Source organism: Lampetra fluviatilis, chromosome 7, assembly GCF_964198595.1.
Source record: "Lampetra fluviatilis chromosome 7, kcLamFluv1.1, whole genome shotgun sequence".
NCBI lineage: Eukaryota > Metazoa > Chordata > Hyperoartia > Petromyzontiformes > Petromyzontidae > Lampetra > Lampetra fluviatilis.
The window spans coordinates 16,598,498-16,612,890 of record NC_136281.1 but is presented as its reverse complement, the minus strand read 5'-3'; the positions used below and the strand labels follow the sequence as shown (position 1 = coordinate 16,612,890).

Sequence of the window (14,393 nt, the reverse complement as noted above, 5' to 3'; positions counted from 1 at the left end):
ATCGTTATTTTGCTTTTTTCCGAAAGGTTGCCACGACCCCTGCCGAAGAGGGTCACGGTAACCACGGTAACTAACCACGGTAACAGGGCGCTGCGCACTGTCGCCGGGCGTGCAATCGCCATCTCCAAGCACCGCCCTCGCGCCAACCGAGCACCAGGCCGGTGGTCCTGGCGCCATCGCCACGGCTCACGCGGTGGCGCAGGCGGCTCGCGAGGAGCCTGCGCCGCCACAAACAGACCACCTGTGCGCCGCCACGACCACCGACAACCTCGCCGGCAATCGTAGGAGCGCCGCCCACGGCACCGACGGTCTCCGAGCATCAACTCCACCCACGCGAGTATGACGTCAACAGACACGTCACCACCGACGTCATTTGGAGACCTAACGCCGCGGCAATGTGGAATTTCCACGGCGTAGCCAACGGAGACGAGCAACGCTTCGCGGCCATTTGAGCAAGGAGCCACTCTGGACTTGTGCACGAGCGGTTTGAGGCATTGTTTGATGGTGCGGGGACAAAAATAATAAAATCACAAACGGTTCTTTGTAAATAGCTGGCGCACAGGAAGTGCCACGGAGGCCTCAAGCAAACGTCTGGCGCGGCGGCGTACGCGGCGATGCATTAACTAAACCAACTCCCGCGGGGGTATTTATTTTTGTTTGCCAGGTCTTCAAAAGAGCACGAAACCGACCGTGCCAAACAGATGAACCAAAATTAAAGTCGCATAATAAGCGTTTAGACAGCGATATTTGCTTAGGAGCCATAGAAGCCACTCAGATTCATGGGAAGTTGAGCGTAGGTGTCCCTATCAAAACAACTCGGGACAACGGCCGCGGCAGTGACTGACAGCCGCCGCACACTGCGCTATTGACGCGTCGGGATCCAGGAACCGACGGCTCCGGTCCCCGGACAAAAGCGGGCGTAGTCTGGGGCAGGGCCAGGTAATGTGGGGCGGCTGGCAAAATCACACAGCGATGCGGAGCCCATGCCCCAAAAGGAATGCGGCTTTACAAGAGATGGGGGGGGGAGAGCGCGGGCCTAGGGGTCGACACGAAGCGTGGGGGGCAGGCACACGAACCTCCATGGGCCTGGGGCAGGGGGGGCCCACAGACACGGGGAGCCGAGTCCCACGCACCTCACTTCCACCGCGTGTGGCGGGGCGCTGCCCTGTGTTTGAGACTCGCGCACCGACCGTGCCACAGCCCGCACTCGGATAAAAGTTTCAAGTGCCTCTGTTGTCTCAGGTTCCATCGGCTCGGGCCTACACTGTGGTAGTCATCATTTACTGCACATGAGGAGGACGCGATAAGTTGAAGGCGACGTGCAAAACATGTCTCCATCTCTGTGGCACTGCCGGGTGCCTACAGACAATAAGAGGAGTCAGAGGAACACGAAAGAGAAGGTGGTGGGGGGGGCATAGGAGGCACTGGTGGTGCCAGACAGGGGGAATGGGAGTGAGCACCTCCTGCAAGTTTCCCCATGGTCCGATGTGTGACAGGAGCATCGATGTCAGGGCTATCCATGCTCCGACCACAGCTGATTGCCCGTGTAGTTTTTTTGCATAAAGAGATCGGTGAACTCCAACTGAGTAACTCGAGCTACATCTGGGAACGGAGAGTTTTCTTTCATTTCCGTCCTCGACCGCCAACCCGCAGCCTCCGCAAGATACGACATTTCGAAAGGATTAGAAATCGGAACAAACCACTGAAATTATACAGGGCGGGATTTTAGCAAGAACCACTGCAGATTTCACAAAATACAAAACACCACGCGCGCACGTATCAGTACCGATTTTGAAAACGGAACATTCCGTAACTTTGAAACGTGTTTAAAAAAAAATCCTTTTACAAACAAACCCGTAAAGTGGTTCTATGAGTGAGCGTGGGCTGTCCCTGCTGCTGTGACTTTAGTTTGAAGATTCTAAAGTGCCCCCGCCCGTACACCCCCCACCCTCCCCCCCGACCATCCCCAACATCCGTCGTACAGAGCGATTACACGTTGCGTCGGTTATTATTTGAGACCCACTTTGCGCAACGAGGGACACTGCCTCCCCAACATCGCGGTGGGCTCTCTGGCAGGTTCAGAAGATTACAATAATCATGCCGAACCCCACTTTTAACTACAAAGACCCAATTACAGTAACTTACTCCGAGTTGCAATCGACTAATGCGTTTTTTTTCGTGTGTCTAATTTAACCTGGAAAGATTCAATGGCTCCGATGACCTTTATTCAGGAGGGTCCAGAACTGGGAACTTACACGTAGGAAAAAACAAAAAAAACGGAGAGCCTGGGAGAAATCCAAGAATGAGAGGAGATGAAAAAAAAATCTACACAGGTCAGCAAACACATTAACATCATGTGCCGAGTATTAAAATCTATTAATTACAACTTACACCAATTGTATGCGTACAATACAAGTAGGCTAGCGGAACAAACAACTGTCCAAGAGGCAAAAGAAAACAGAAACGATACAAAGGAGACAGTAGAAAAACGAGACAATAATAAAAATAATAAATTATTGACGAGAATGGCGTCCCCGCATCGTGACACGCGGCTGAATGTCTGGAGAGGGGGGGGGCGATCGAATGAATGCCTAACGGGTACACCTCAACTCTCCGTAAGATCAGTGCCAACCGTGGCAGATGCAGATACCGGATGCACAAATGGAAAAACAAAAACTCTCCAGCAGCACGCGACTGTGGTCATCCGAAACAGACCGTACAACGTATCACGACGCGATGCCCGATACGAAGGAGACATCGCGGCGATACGCTCCGCTGATCCTGGTGCGGTTATCCGGCTCGACCACCTGAATGTGAGACTGTAGTTGTTGCTCGGCATCCACGTGGGCCGCACAAAAAAACGAACCAAGAAGTGCCAATGCAGCGGGGCGGTTCCTCTCACCTTGGGCGAGGGCGACACCTGCTCGGCGATGGACAGGGCCTGAGGGGAAGGCTTCGCCTTTGGGGTTTCGACGCCACCGCCGCTACCAGCCAGCGCGGGGGGGAGGGGCGCGGGAGCTTTCCTCTTTTCGTGCTTGGCGGGAGTGGTGGCGGTCACCACGGATACGGGCTCGGAGGCGGGCGTGGACGAGGAGGAGGCGGCGGGGGACGCGGACGAGGAGGGAGGAGGGGGCGCGGGCGCCTTGCCGCGCGATGCCACCGCGGCACTCTTGGGAGGGTCCGGCGCTGGCGGCTCGTAGAACGGGTTCGATCTGCCACACAACAACAGTGGGATCCTTAAACCCCGACGACAACACTGCAGGTGTATTCAGAACCATTGTGTATTCATAACCACGATAACACCGCAGGTCTAAACATAACCATTGTGGAGGGACCCAAGGCAAACGTGAAAGCCCACAAAAGTCGATTGCCCATACGTGTGTTTTCATTTGAAAAAAAGTACTTCATTGAGTTGCTTTGTGCAGATGCAAAACGTTTACATGACGTTCAACGAACTGTGTACGCTCCCCCTCTCTTCTGGTTTTGTTCTTTTAACAAACGATGGACACAGATGGATACGTTCTACCATTAAATGCATCCTACTCGGGGTCATTAAGGGTACAGGAAATAAGATATTGGAGATATAGGGCAAGAATGGTAGCGCAGTGGTTAGCGCACTGTGCGATGAACCCGGTGACCTTTAGTTTGGTTACGGTCCACAGCGAACACACGTGGCGAGTGATATCTGACCCAGTCATGGGCCCTCTCTCCATCAATCTGCACTGATCAGCGTGGTGAAGTATGATCAAACAACCCCTATGAACGACACAGTGCCCGGAAGCCTTCATCCAGCAATGGACTGATAAAAGGGATGTACATGATTGCTATTATAGAACTATCAAATACAGGAATAAAAATAAGCTACACATGACAATTTCCATCCAATAACAGGACACCAACTCCAGTGGGCTGTTAGAGAAAAATCATTTGCAACTGCGATTTGAAATGATGAGGAATTACTCCGGCTTCTTAAATGGAAAACCAAACAATTGCATCTCGCTATTGTTTCCATGCTAATTTTCACAAATTATCACACACTACACCAGCAGGTGCGATCAGTCGCACAAACGGGCTGCATACAATACCTCCGGCAGAACCCCGATTAAAAAATTTCAAATCAACCAAACGAGAGCTGCAAACGTTGTCATCCCACGGGTTAGCACAATTTGAGTTAACACAATTGGGTTAGCGCAACCAGCACATGGGTTAACACAGCCAGGTTAGCACGACCGTGCAAGCACAATCGACAGGTTGGTTAGCACAATCCACACGCCAGTTTGTACAACCCACACTCGGATACGACCAGAGGCCCCAGGACGGCTCCCACCGCGCCCGGCCGGCCTTTCAGTGCGGCTCTCCCTGCCGGGCAGGCGAGTGGGTCAAGCTGCGGCATTCGTCACGGATGCGGTACCTCGACCCGCTCGCGGGGAACAATGCAAGAGCACGGGCGGGGGTGGCAGATGTGAAGGGGCGCACGGCCACGATCAACGCCGCTGAGATTTTGGAGGTGGGACCAACAAATTTACAAACGGTGATCGCCTGGTGGCTCCGTACCAAGGCCGCGAGTACCGCGCGGTCCGACACGATTTTGTAACCCTGCAATGACGAGCACCGAGACTTTTAAAATGAAACTCTCAACAGTGTCATTACAGTGCTCCGGTGACATCACTACGACATGTTTTAACGCAGCATTGTTGACGTCACACGATGACCGTGCTGCCATTACCGAGCTGCAAAGATTAACGAAGCTTCAAACTTCTGGTCAGACGTGCGGGAAAGCACAGCCGCGTTACATAAAGCCACGTTTGTCTTTTTTCGCTGCAATTCCTCTTAACAGCCACTCGTGCTGGTAACCAGCCCCGTACGATATCATGAGTCTGCGAGACCACTTACACAAGTTAAAAGCAGAGGCATCACCACCACCCAACAACCTCGTCACACCATCGTCACAGCGCACCGGCACACCCTGGCATCCCTCGCTGGGCCACAGAGAGGAAGCTACCGCTTCTGTTGCGCGACGATGTTGAATAACAACGCAGGCAAAGATTCTCAAAAATCTGACACCAATGGCACCACCGTTATAATTGCAGCGTTAATGACGTGCACAATTGGTAACAATATTAAGCTTCGAAAGTTTGCAGAGTTTTGCATTTGAGAGGGAAGATGGTTCTCACTTGTGTCAACTTTAAGACTGGTTACATTTTGGGAAACCGAATTTTGCTTGAGTGCACACATTATACATTAAAATCATTGATCGCAGGCCAAAGAATAAGAGAATCAAAGTGAACAGCTCTCTCAGACGGTCGCTCTTGCTATTAACCAAAGCCAAGTTGTAGTTCACCTGAAGAGGCTTACATGAACAACGTGAGTAGAGCAACAGAGTTAGGATGTCAGCTCTGTACTGAACAACGTTCAGTCTCAGGGTTGTTCTTTTTTTGCTATAAATACATTGAATTATTTTAACATATTGATTTGTTATATGAAGACATACAAAAGTGAGTGACAGACTCCCTGCAACTGTCGATCAATGAAAACGAGCTCCGCTCTGGGGCAGGCGGGCCAGGACAGGTGTGCGCGCTCGCTCCCCCGTGGCACAGAAAGCGTATGGCAAGCTCACACGCACACACTCGTAAACACGCGTGCATGCACACACATGACCACACACACGAGCGTGGGGGGGGGGGGAGGTAATGCTGGGACGTTGACGCGCACGTGGCCCTCGGTGTCGGGGCGCCCCCGGTCGGGGCGACTCACTCTGCTGCGCTCGAGTCAGCGGCTGGGCGATCGCCAGGTGGATCCGCGGCGGGGGCGGCAGCGCTGTTGGGGGAAAGAGACCCCGAGACGGAGCCACGCGGTCATTCCCCCCCCCTCCTCCTCCTCCTCCGTCGCAACCTCGCACGGCGTTCCGTGGCGCGCGGAACGTTACCACCGACGCCGTCGCGCTGCCGCTTCGTGGAGTGGGCAATGAACCACGTGAGTTCAGCGGAAGTGAAACGATGCGTGGGGGTGGGATGGTGGAGCTGTGGGTTAGCGCACCGCATCCCCGAAGCAGTGCCGAGTTTCTACTCCTGACCATGACCAGTACCGTGTCGGGCGATGTCTAAACCAGTCTTGGTCAAACCCCGGCCCCTGCCCCAAACCACATTAGCAAGTTTGGTCAGGTATGGTATAAAATAATAATTATTATTACTTTCATTAAACTGATGCAAGTTTCAAAGCAGCCAGAGAGGTTAGTAGGCATGTGCACGCTCAAAAATTCGCCTTTCGACAGAAAATCGATTGTCTTGCTCAACAAACACAAATTGAATTATGTGCGTATTCACAGATCGCTTCATGTCAATTCTAAATCGCTCAAAAACTAAATATAATCCAAGCTTGCAGTGAATCGCCCCCAAAGCCACCACAATGCGGTGGGAGCGACTGGCGGCGACATCTCCACGAGCTACTAACCCCGCCGAGTCGGCTCATCACCCAGCTCATGGGTGATGAGCCGACTCCATCGCCGTCAACTCACACGGTTCACACAGATTCCTGTACAGGGAAATTGAGTTCTCAGGTCCATACGGCGTACAGCCGTTCCAATACAGGCAACAACCTTGTCTATTTGTTTGCGTTTCTCCCTTGTGATGGGACTTTGTAGGATTAACTTTGAGATGTATCAGGGCACGGGGTGACTGAATTGGTCTGTAATAATGTCGGCACTGAAAAGGGGTTTACAGGTATGGGTCTCGTGCCACGTCTGTCTCCTCTCATCTTCTCCAGTCCTGTTCTAGACTGAGCGTATTAATTTATGGACACCGTATTGGAACGCATCCGGTTTGCAAGGCGTATAATGTGGACATTGTGAGCTTAAGCGCTGCTCAACACGGCGTCTACAAACATTCTCACCGTACGTCACAGGGGTTAAGGACAATGGAGCAGTCCTTGTTAACAGTCCGTGTCTAAAACGCCGCCAAGTAGTGAAACACCAAAGTTGTTGCAAGTTCATTATTTAAAAAAAGTGATCGGTAATAACAAGGCACGCGCGATTATTGCGCACGCCTTTTCGTGCAGTATCGCTAGTCTTCCTCCTTTTGTTTCGATGTCATAGCTAAAAGGCTTTATTCACGTTTGCTTTTGCATGCATTCTCTAAACGGTATTTATTTTGTCACCACAATGGATTTTTTTTACAATTGCATTGCTCATTTTCCTGCAACAGGTTATTGCAGTACGGCTCGTCACAAGGGCCCCCCCCCCACAACCCCGCCCCATCCCCGCTCGGCGACCAACGACGGCCACTTATCGCACGCGGCGCCGGTGCACTGGCGCTGCGACGCTATTGCCGAGTGGCCCACGGGAGCGGAAGGCAGAGTGGATATGAGCGTGTGATCGACGCTTGCTCGCAATACTGCCCGGACAAACCAGTTCTGCAGAGAGACCAACATGTGCCAGGATATGTCGGCCCATAAATAAAATAAAAAAAACAAGTCCACTTCGTGCAACTAAAACTATAACCCACGAGGTGAAGGTTAGAGAGAGTGAGTGCGTATGGGGGCAGCATGACCAGCAGCTTTCACGCACCGATACCTGGGTGGTGGCGGGGGGGGGTGCAGCGGTGTACAGGGTCAGCCACTTCCGCCATTGCCAAAGTAATGAGCTACGAAGTCTCAACGTGTCGAGCCTGAGCACTGCCATTCGACGGTGTTGCGGGTGCGCGCTAGCACACGGACAGGTGTCCCCATGCGCGCACGTGTGTGCGTGTGTACAAACACACAGTCCAACATTCACCCCAACAGACTCAAACACACTCACTCACACACACCCCCTTACACGCGTTGACACTCATCCCCACCCCACACTCGCTCGCTCACTCACGCCCCCGGGCAGGTAGGGGTGCCGCCACTCACTCGTCGAGCTGCTCCGAGTCGTCGGCCGCGCTGCCGTACAGGTACTTGCTCATGTCGACGGCGCTGAGCGCGTCGCGCTTGCGGCTCGGCTTCTGGGGCGTGGGCGCGGGCGAGGACGAGGGCGTCACCGTCGGCACGGGCGGCGCACGGCCCTTCTCCGGCCGCCTCTCCGGCGTCGGCGCCGGCACGCACTCCTCCGCCTCGTCCTCGAAGGGGTTGCTTCCACACTGCGGCGGCGAGCCGGCCTCCTCCTCAAACGGGTTTCCGCCACCGCCCTCGTCCGCCCCGTCCGGATCGCCAAACGGGTTCTGGGAATCGTTGCCGCCGCAGTTGCCGGTGGCGTCGGGGTGGCGATTCGTGATGGCGGCGGCGGTCGTGGTGGAGGTTGTGGCGGAGCTTGAGGAGGTAGTGGCGGGGGCCGGGGTGGGAGCAGAAGTGTCGCTGCGATGTGGCGGTGGCGGAGGCGGCGTCGATGACGCGGCGATCCTCGGAGGCTTGAGGGGTTTAACCTCTGTGGTTTGACAGACGAGAGCAGAGTGAGCAACATGGGTTCCAGGCAGACAAGTGAAGCGTCAGCGGTGAACACTACAAGGCATATTCAAGTTGACATTACTTTGTTGAAATGTAGGCCCTGATGAGCTCTATTTACAAATGCAATGCAGGGGTTCGTAGTACAGGGCCATTCAATGTTATCAACATTCATGAACAACTGTACTAATTTGAGATTAAATCATGCTTCACTTTAAAATGTTTAAGCTCATTTGATAATCTATCTTACTTGAAATTTGGAGATAAATGTTCGATCCTTATCTTGATGATTTGTTTTGCAATAATATTTTCTGACCTTTCATCTGTTAACCTTTCGAACAACGCGCATTCCTTTTGACCGTCCTCGCTACGCGTACGACACTTACTTTGCAGCACAGCGTTCGCTCAAACAAACCTTAAGCGTTAGAGGACCCTCGCCTGGTTTTAAATAAGTTGATCGATCGATTACCTGATGGAATGAAACACCGAGACCGACCCAGCTCCCAACCAATCAGCCTCACCTTGCTGCACCTCGACCACTGCGGGGGGGGTGGGGGGGGGCGGGGGGGGCGGCAATGGCGGTCGTCGCTGCCGCCGCCACCGTTCCAGACGGCTCCTCCTCTTCATCGTCAGCGTTATCCAGGAAGTTCAGCTTGTTGATGAGCTCTGGTGGCGGGGCGATTCGAGGTGCCAAGCGGAGTTCGGTGGCACATTTGAAGGTGGGGGAGGAAGAGGGACATTCGGGTTGGGGAAAAGATAATCGATTTAGATCTTAAGTAAAACGTCCACATTTCCCGCCATGTGAGAAACGTCGAATGCCGGTCCCGGCTGAAAAGGTGCCACGGGTCCGTCGGCGCAAGCAAGGTCTCGGAAATGAGACGCCACTGAGCAAAGCGAAGCGGGTGGGTGACGTCGCAACGGGACACGGGGTAGCCAGCCACGAGAAGCAAGGGCACAGCGCACGATGCGGCATGCCAGGCAACGCCGCGGCCTCCCAGGACGCGGAGGAGATTTCCAGCGACAACGACGACGACGGAGCGGGCACGCGAGCATGCAAGCACGAGACGGGCACGGCGGGTGGCAAGCACGTCAACAGCCGGCAGGCAAGCGGTCACACAACTTTTGCAGAGAACGGAAACCGGGCAGGCAGCAAGGGTACAACGATGGGGTGAATCGAGTGGGAACTTTTTCACGAAGGGATCATTGCACACACACACACACATGGGGAACATCAAATATCCATCAATTGATCGACAAAGTTGGCAGCATGTAATAGAGGGGCCCAAAAGAAATCCACGGAAGTACCATCTCAATAACCTAATTTTTTGTAGGTTAACTGCAATCATCAAAGCGAGTAAGGACTAGGCAAGTCAATGGCGACTTAACAAGCTGTCGGTGGTCATTCCATATGCCGACAACTCAAAAGTATGCTTCCGCAGATTTCCATCGGCTCCGGTGACAAGAGGAAAACCTTGGGAGGAGGTGGCAAGGCCGGCCGAGTGGGGGCCCTGTTTAAAGGAGCCCTGATCCTTGTCGTCCTCTAAGCGGCAGAGAGCATTCAGCTGGTTTACTATGTCTAGAGGGGAGAGAGGTGACGGACAGGCAGCACGGACACGCAAGGGGCGTGGGTGGGCGAGGGCGGGGCAAGGATCGTCGTGCGGGACAAGGGGGGGGGGGAAAGGGAGCGCAGGTAGCAACGGTGGAACCATCGCAGCCATCGACAGGGAAAAAAAATGGGGTCGGGAGAAATGCAGGGAAATCGGCATCGCGTTGGACAGGGAAGGGGCGCGGCTCGCTGGGGAAGAGTGCGGCAGCGCCGTCGGGCGGTGATAACGAGGACGTGGAGGGTCCGGAGTGGGTGGTGGTAAGGAGGGGCAGGGGGGGGGGGTCGATGCAGGACGAGGGGAGGGGAGCGTAGGGCACAAGACGCAGGAGCCCGGGGTGACGGGAAGAACGGGGCGGGCGGCACGGGGCAGCGGCGGAGGAAGGGGAAGCAAACAAGGGGAGGGGGATCGAGATCTCCGTCAATCCCTCATGCACGCGGAACGGTCATTCGCCTCCCGCCACTTGTGCCCTGTGCGAGTGTGGCCAACCTCCGAGCCAAAGCCGTCGGCCATCCTTAAATAAGCGACGGCTTGCACGCTGCATGCAGTCACATTCCGCGGCCCAAAAAACAAAAACACACGCGTGCGCGCGCACACACACACACACGGGCACACAAACGCAAAGTGAAATTGCCACATTCTGTTTTGCGTGCGGACAGAGCGCAGGGCGTGCCGTCCTCCACACCCCCGAAGCGAGGGCAGTGCCGACGGGAGACAGGGTGAAAGTTCACGTGCCCGCCAGATACGCAGCACGCACTGTACACAGCACACACTGTACGCAGCACGCACTGTACGCAGCACGCACTGTACGCAGCACGCAACCGCGGAAACCTGTGAAACTGGGAGGTAACTTAGCGGGCGTTCGTCAAGAGGCAACACTTTAGGGTATTGTTGGAAATGATGAGTGCAAAACGACGGGAGGAAAGGGACACTCATTGCAAATGACTCGACCAATGCCGAGGCAGCTGATACCAGCTGGGGCGTCAACGTGGCTGCTTGCCATGTTCTTACGGAAAAAGCTAGTTTGCATTATCATTCCGATATCCAATGCCTAAACGCAAAACTCCAGGGAGAACGTATTCAAATGACCTAATTGAGGGGTACGGCAGAGGTCGCAAACGGGTTTTGATTCCTTACCCGTACCCGGCCGCACCAGGGTCGCAAACGGGTACCCGTACCCTATCCGATACCCGGCTGGGTACGGGTAGCCGGGTATCGGGTAGGGTATCGGGTACCCGATTGCGACCTCTGGGGTACGGGCTGTTGTTATCACCGTGACATTTTCTCCATCACCGCACAAAACCGTAACCGCCTCGCGTCTCAAAGCGCATTGCTGCTGGGCTAACGCGGCGGGCCTGGCACGGGCGGCTCGGGTGTCGCACCTGTAATCTTGGCCGCCTTCTCCTCCTGGTCCACGCGGCTCTCCTCGTCGTCCTCGTCACCCTCCTCAAAGTCGTCCAGGTTCCCGATGTCGGCCTGCTTCATGCTCATCAAGCTGGCCAGGCTCTGCATGTCCTCGTCCCTGCGTGCGTGCGTGAGCGAGCGTGTGCACGCACATTTTAATTAAACATTGTCCTAGTCGTTTTGATTTTTTAACCCCCCCCCCCCCCCAATTACATGCGACTCGTGCCCCTTGCACAATGTCACAAGATGTATATATCGCGCAGCGAGCAGTGAAGCGCGTGCGTCAAGAGAATGGCCCCCTCGAAAGCTGACTTCCCGCAACTACTTCAAAGTTACCTTTTAATAAGCCTCTCAATCCACACTTGGGGGAGAGATTTGTTTTACATGCCCTGCAAACAGTGTTCGTCGCACGTCAGTTATAAACTGGCATTTTGAAACAGCACTGCAACAGGCCGAATGAATTCACAAAAACAAACTAAACGTGACGTTTAACGTGCAGTTATTACAAACTCAACCGAGACCATCCGCTTGCCGTACGTGGGAAGCTGGCTTAATCGCACGCGGCTGAAACCCGGATTCAAACCCAGGAACTCGGCGATGCCGGACTCAACGCCGTGACGTGGCCGCGAGCGCCGTGAGCCACTCGGCCACGTCTCATTGTGCTCTCCCCCCACACACCCCCGCCCCCCAATGCCCCCGCCCCCCACTCCCCGTGGTCAGGTTAATCCGGGAACCCTGCAGGTCACCTCACTTCTCTCGCAGCTTCTTTCCTCGCACAACTCTACTTTGGAATTCTCTCCAAAAAAGTATCCTCCCCCCCCCCCAAGCGCTTATAAGCGTGGTCAATTCAAGAACCAGGGAAACTCTTATCTATTGATGACGTTTTGAACCTTTGGGTCTGTGTTCAGCAACAGGGTTAAAAAAATGTTATTTAGAAACACTGCAGAAACTACCCACGGTGAGATCTAATTCGTACATCTGTGAATCATTACTTTGTAGCTCATCGGATTCCTCCAGTCTAGATACACATTCTGATTCCGTACAGCGTCGCGCTTGTGAGAGATGACCAAGTCGGGACCACAGCACTACACTGCAGCCTCGTGCCCGCCCAGCAGGGGGCAGTCTCCCCCATGGGGCCCGATTCAACTGTGCTGACATGGTGGGTGCAACATTCAGCAAAGACGTCACGTGGAAAGCGTTACAGAGCTCTTTAACATCACAAGCCGCCCCAAATAACACTCCCGTAACAGGCAAAACACAGTGGAGCCGGTACGCTTTGTCGCTCAAGACTGAAGCTTGCAATCATTAAAACGAATCGAATTGTTCAAATGTTGCATGCCGAGCACCGTCGGCCAACAGCACCGAACGACCGTGCAGTGACAATGGGGGGGGGGGGAGATGAAAGGAACGCGCGCGGGTGTACGTACGTGGCCTTGCCCTCGCGCAGGAAGATGCAGGAGAGCGACAGCTGCAGCGTGGCGGCCACCACCTTCTTGCTCAGCGGCTTGAAGCGCAGCTTCACATCCGTCTGCGTGGGCATGGGGCTGGCGTACTGCTTCATGTTGATGTTGGCCGACGCCAGGGCTTTCCGGCGGCCCGCCGACGACTCCTGCACGGACGCCGCCGCCACATCGTCGCACAAGAGACATCCGCATCTTCATTATCATCATCATCAGCATCATCATCGGCAGCAGCGGTAGCTGTGATCAATCCACTGCTGGACGAAGGCCTCCTCAAGCGACCGTCATTTCCAGCAATGCAAACGACAAAAGACAAGTCCGTCGATTTATTTTCTTTGCCTTGCAAAGTGGAGAGATGAGAATCATTCATACAGACACAATTACATGTACCGCACCTCAAATTAAATATTTTCCCTTGACTTAAAAACTGTTTAAGCCTCCTGGTAATAACAATAAATTACAATGATACTACTGGACGTAGTTCCCCCCATACCATGTTGGTCATTACGACTGTTTGACCACACTTTACCATATCGGTCACGAGGATTGGTTTAAATATCACTCACTCACAACTTGTGCCCGCCACGCTCCGAAATCCAACTCGGATCACTCGGTTTATAACATAGTGCGCCAAATAAGCAGATTGGATTCTCATTTTTCTTATTCTTACTTCAAATGATATTTATTGTCGAACAAATCTTTTAAGAACAAAGCAAAACGTGTAACCTTCATGTGGCAGGCAAGCGACGTTCCATAAACCCGGAGTGATTTTGACATTCGGGCTGTGTCTTCAAGGCTGTGTGCGCGCGCTAACCCAACAAACGCGGGCTTGAAAAGCGACGCTCGGGTGAAACGCGGCACCAGGAGCCTGCACGTCAAATCTCGCCTGCGTCCAACGGGGCGATTTGCGAGATATCGCGCGACGACGGAAGAGAGCGATGAGAGACAAGCGTTCAGACGCACGGGCGGACAGACGCAGAAGCGTGACGCCCATAACCCCCGCACCTCATCTCCCCTCCCCCCCTCCTCATCATCTCCACACTCAACGGCCAGCAACAGAATAGACCTCACGCCGGCACTCGCTTTGCATTGTGCACACCCCAGTCATTAACTTTCAACGCTACAATGCCGAATCGTTACCGAATCGATACCGAATCAGGCGTGAGAGCACGCCGAGAGGGGGAGCCCCATTCTCAACCAACGAGACTGTTGCCCTGCTAAATCCCACAATTAACACTGAACCAATGTGCAACCATGAAAACAGCAATGCACGCCACACACAAGCAGAATTGTGGTAAAGCCAACACCTCGGAGGAATGCGCGATGACCCCTAACCCCCCCCATCCCCCCCCGCACCTTCCCCCCCCCTGTCTACAGTACGAATGCCGTTGCAAAAAGCGGCCGTGGCAGCCGTTAGCGTAAAAGCACTCCTCCTCGGTTTGTGCATACTTCCCTGGGCTTAGGATAACAAGGCAGGCGCGTTGACAGGGCTGAATTACAGGTCGGGCCG

At 54.1% G+C, this 14,393-nt stretch overlaps 1 protein-coding gene across 1 annotated transcript in view; it reads right to left on the bottom strand.

Moving 5' to 3' along the window:
* The window catches only part of EHBP1 (EH domain binding protein 1), a 101,468-nt gene that overhangs the window by 45,326 nt on the left and 41,749 nt on the right, over positions 1-14,393 (bottom strand). Inside the window, 8 exon segments of the mRNA XM_078858698.1 lie at positions 2,903-3,212; positions 5,755-5,817; positions 7,888-8,398; positions 8,937-8,974; positions 8,976-9,081; positions 9,887-9,991; positions 11,402-11,541; positions 12,851-13,032. Coding sequence (XP_078714824.1) covers positions 2,903-3,212; positions 5,755-5,817; positions 7,888-8,398; positions 8,937-8,974; positions 8,976-9,081; positions 9,887-9,991; positions 11,402-11,541; positions 12,851-13,032 — 1,455 coding nt within the window.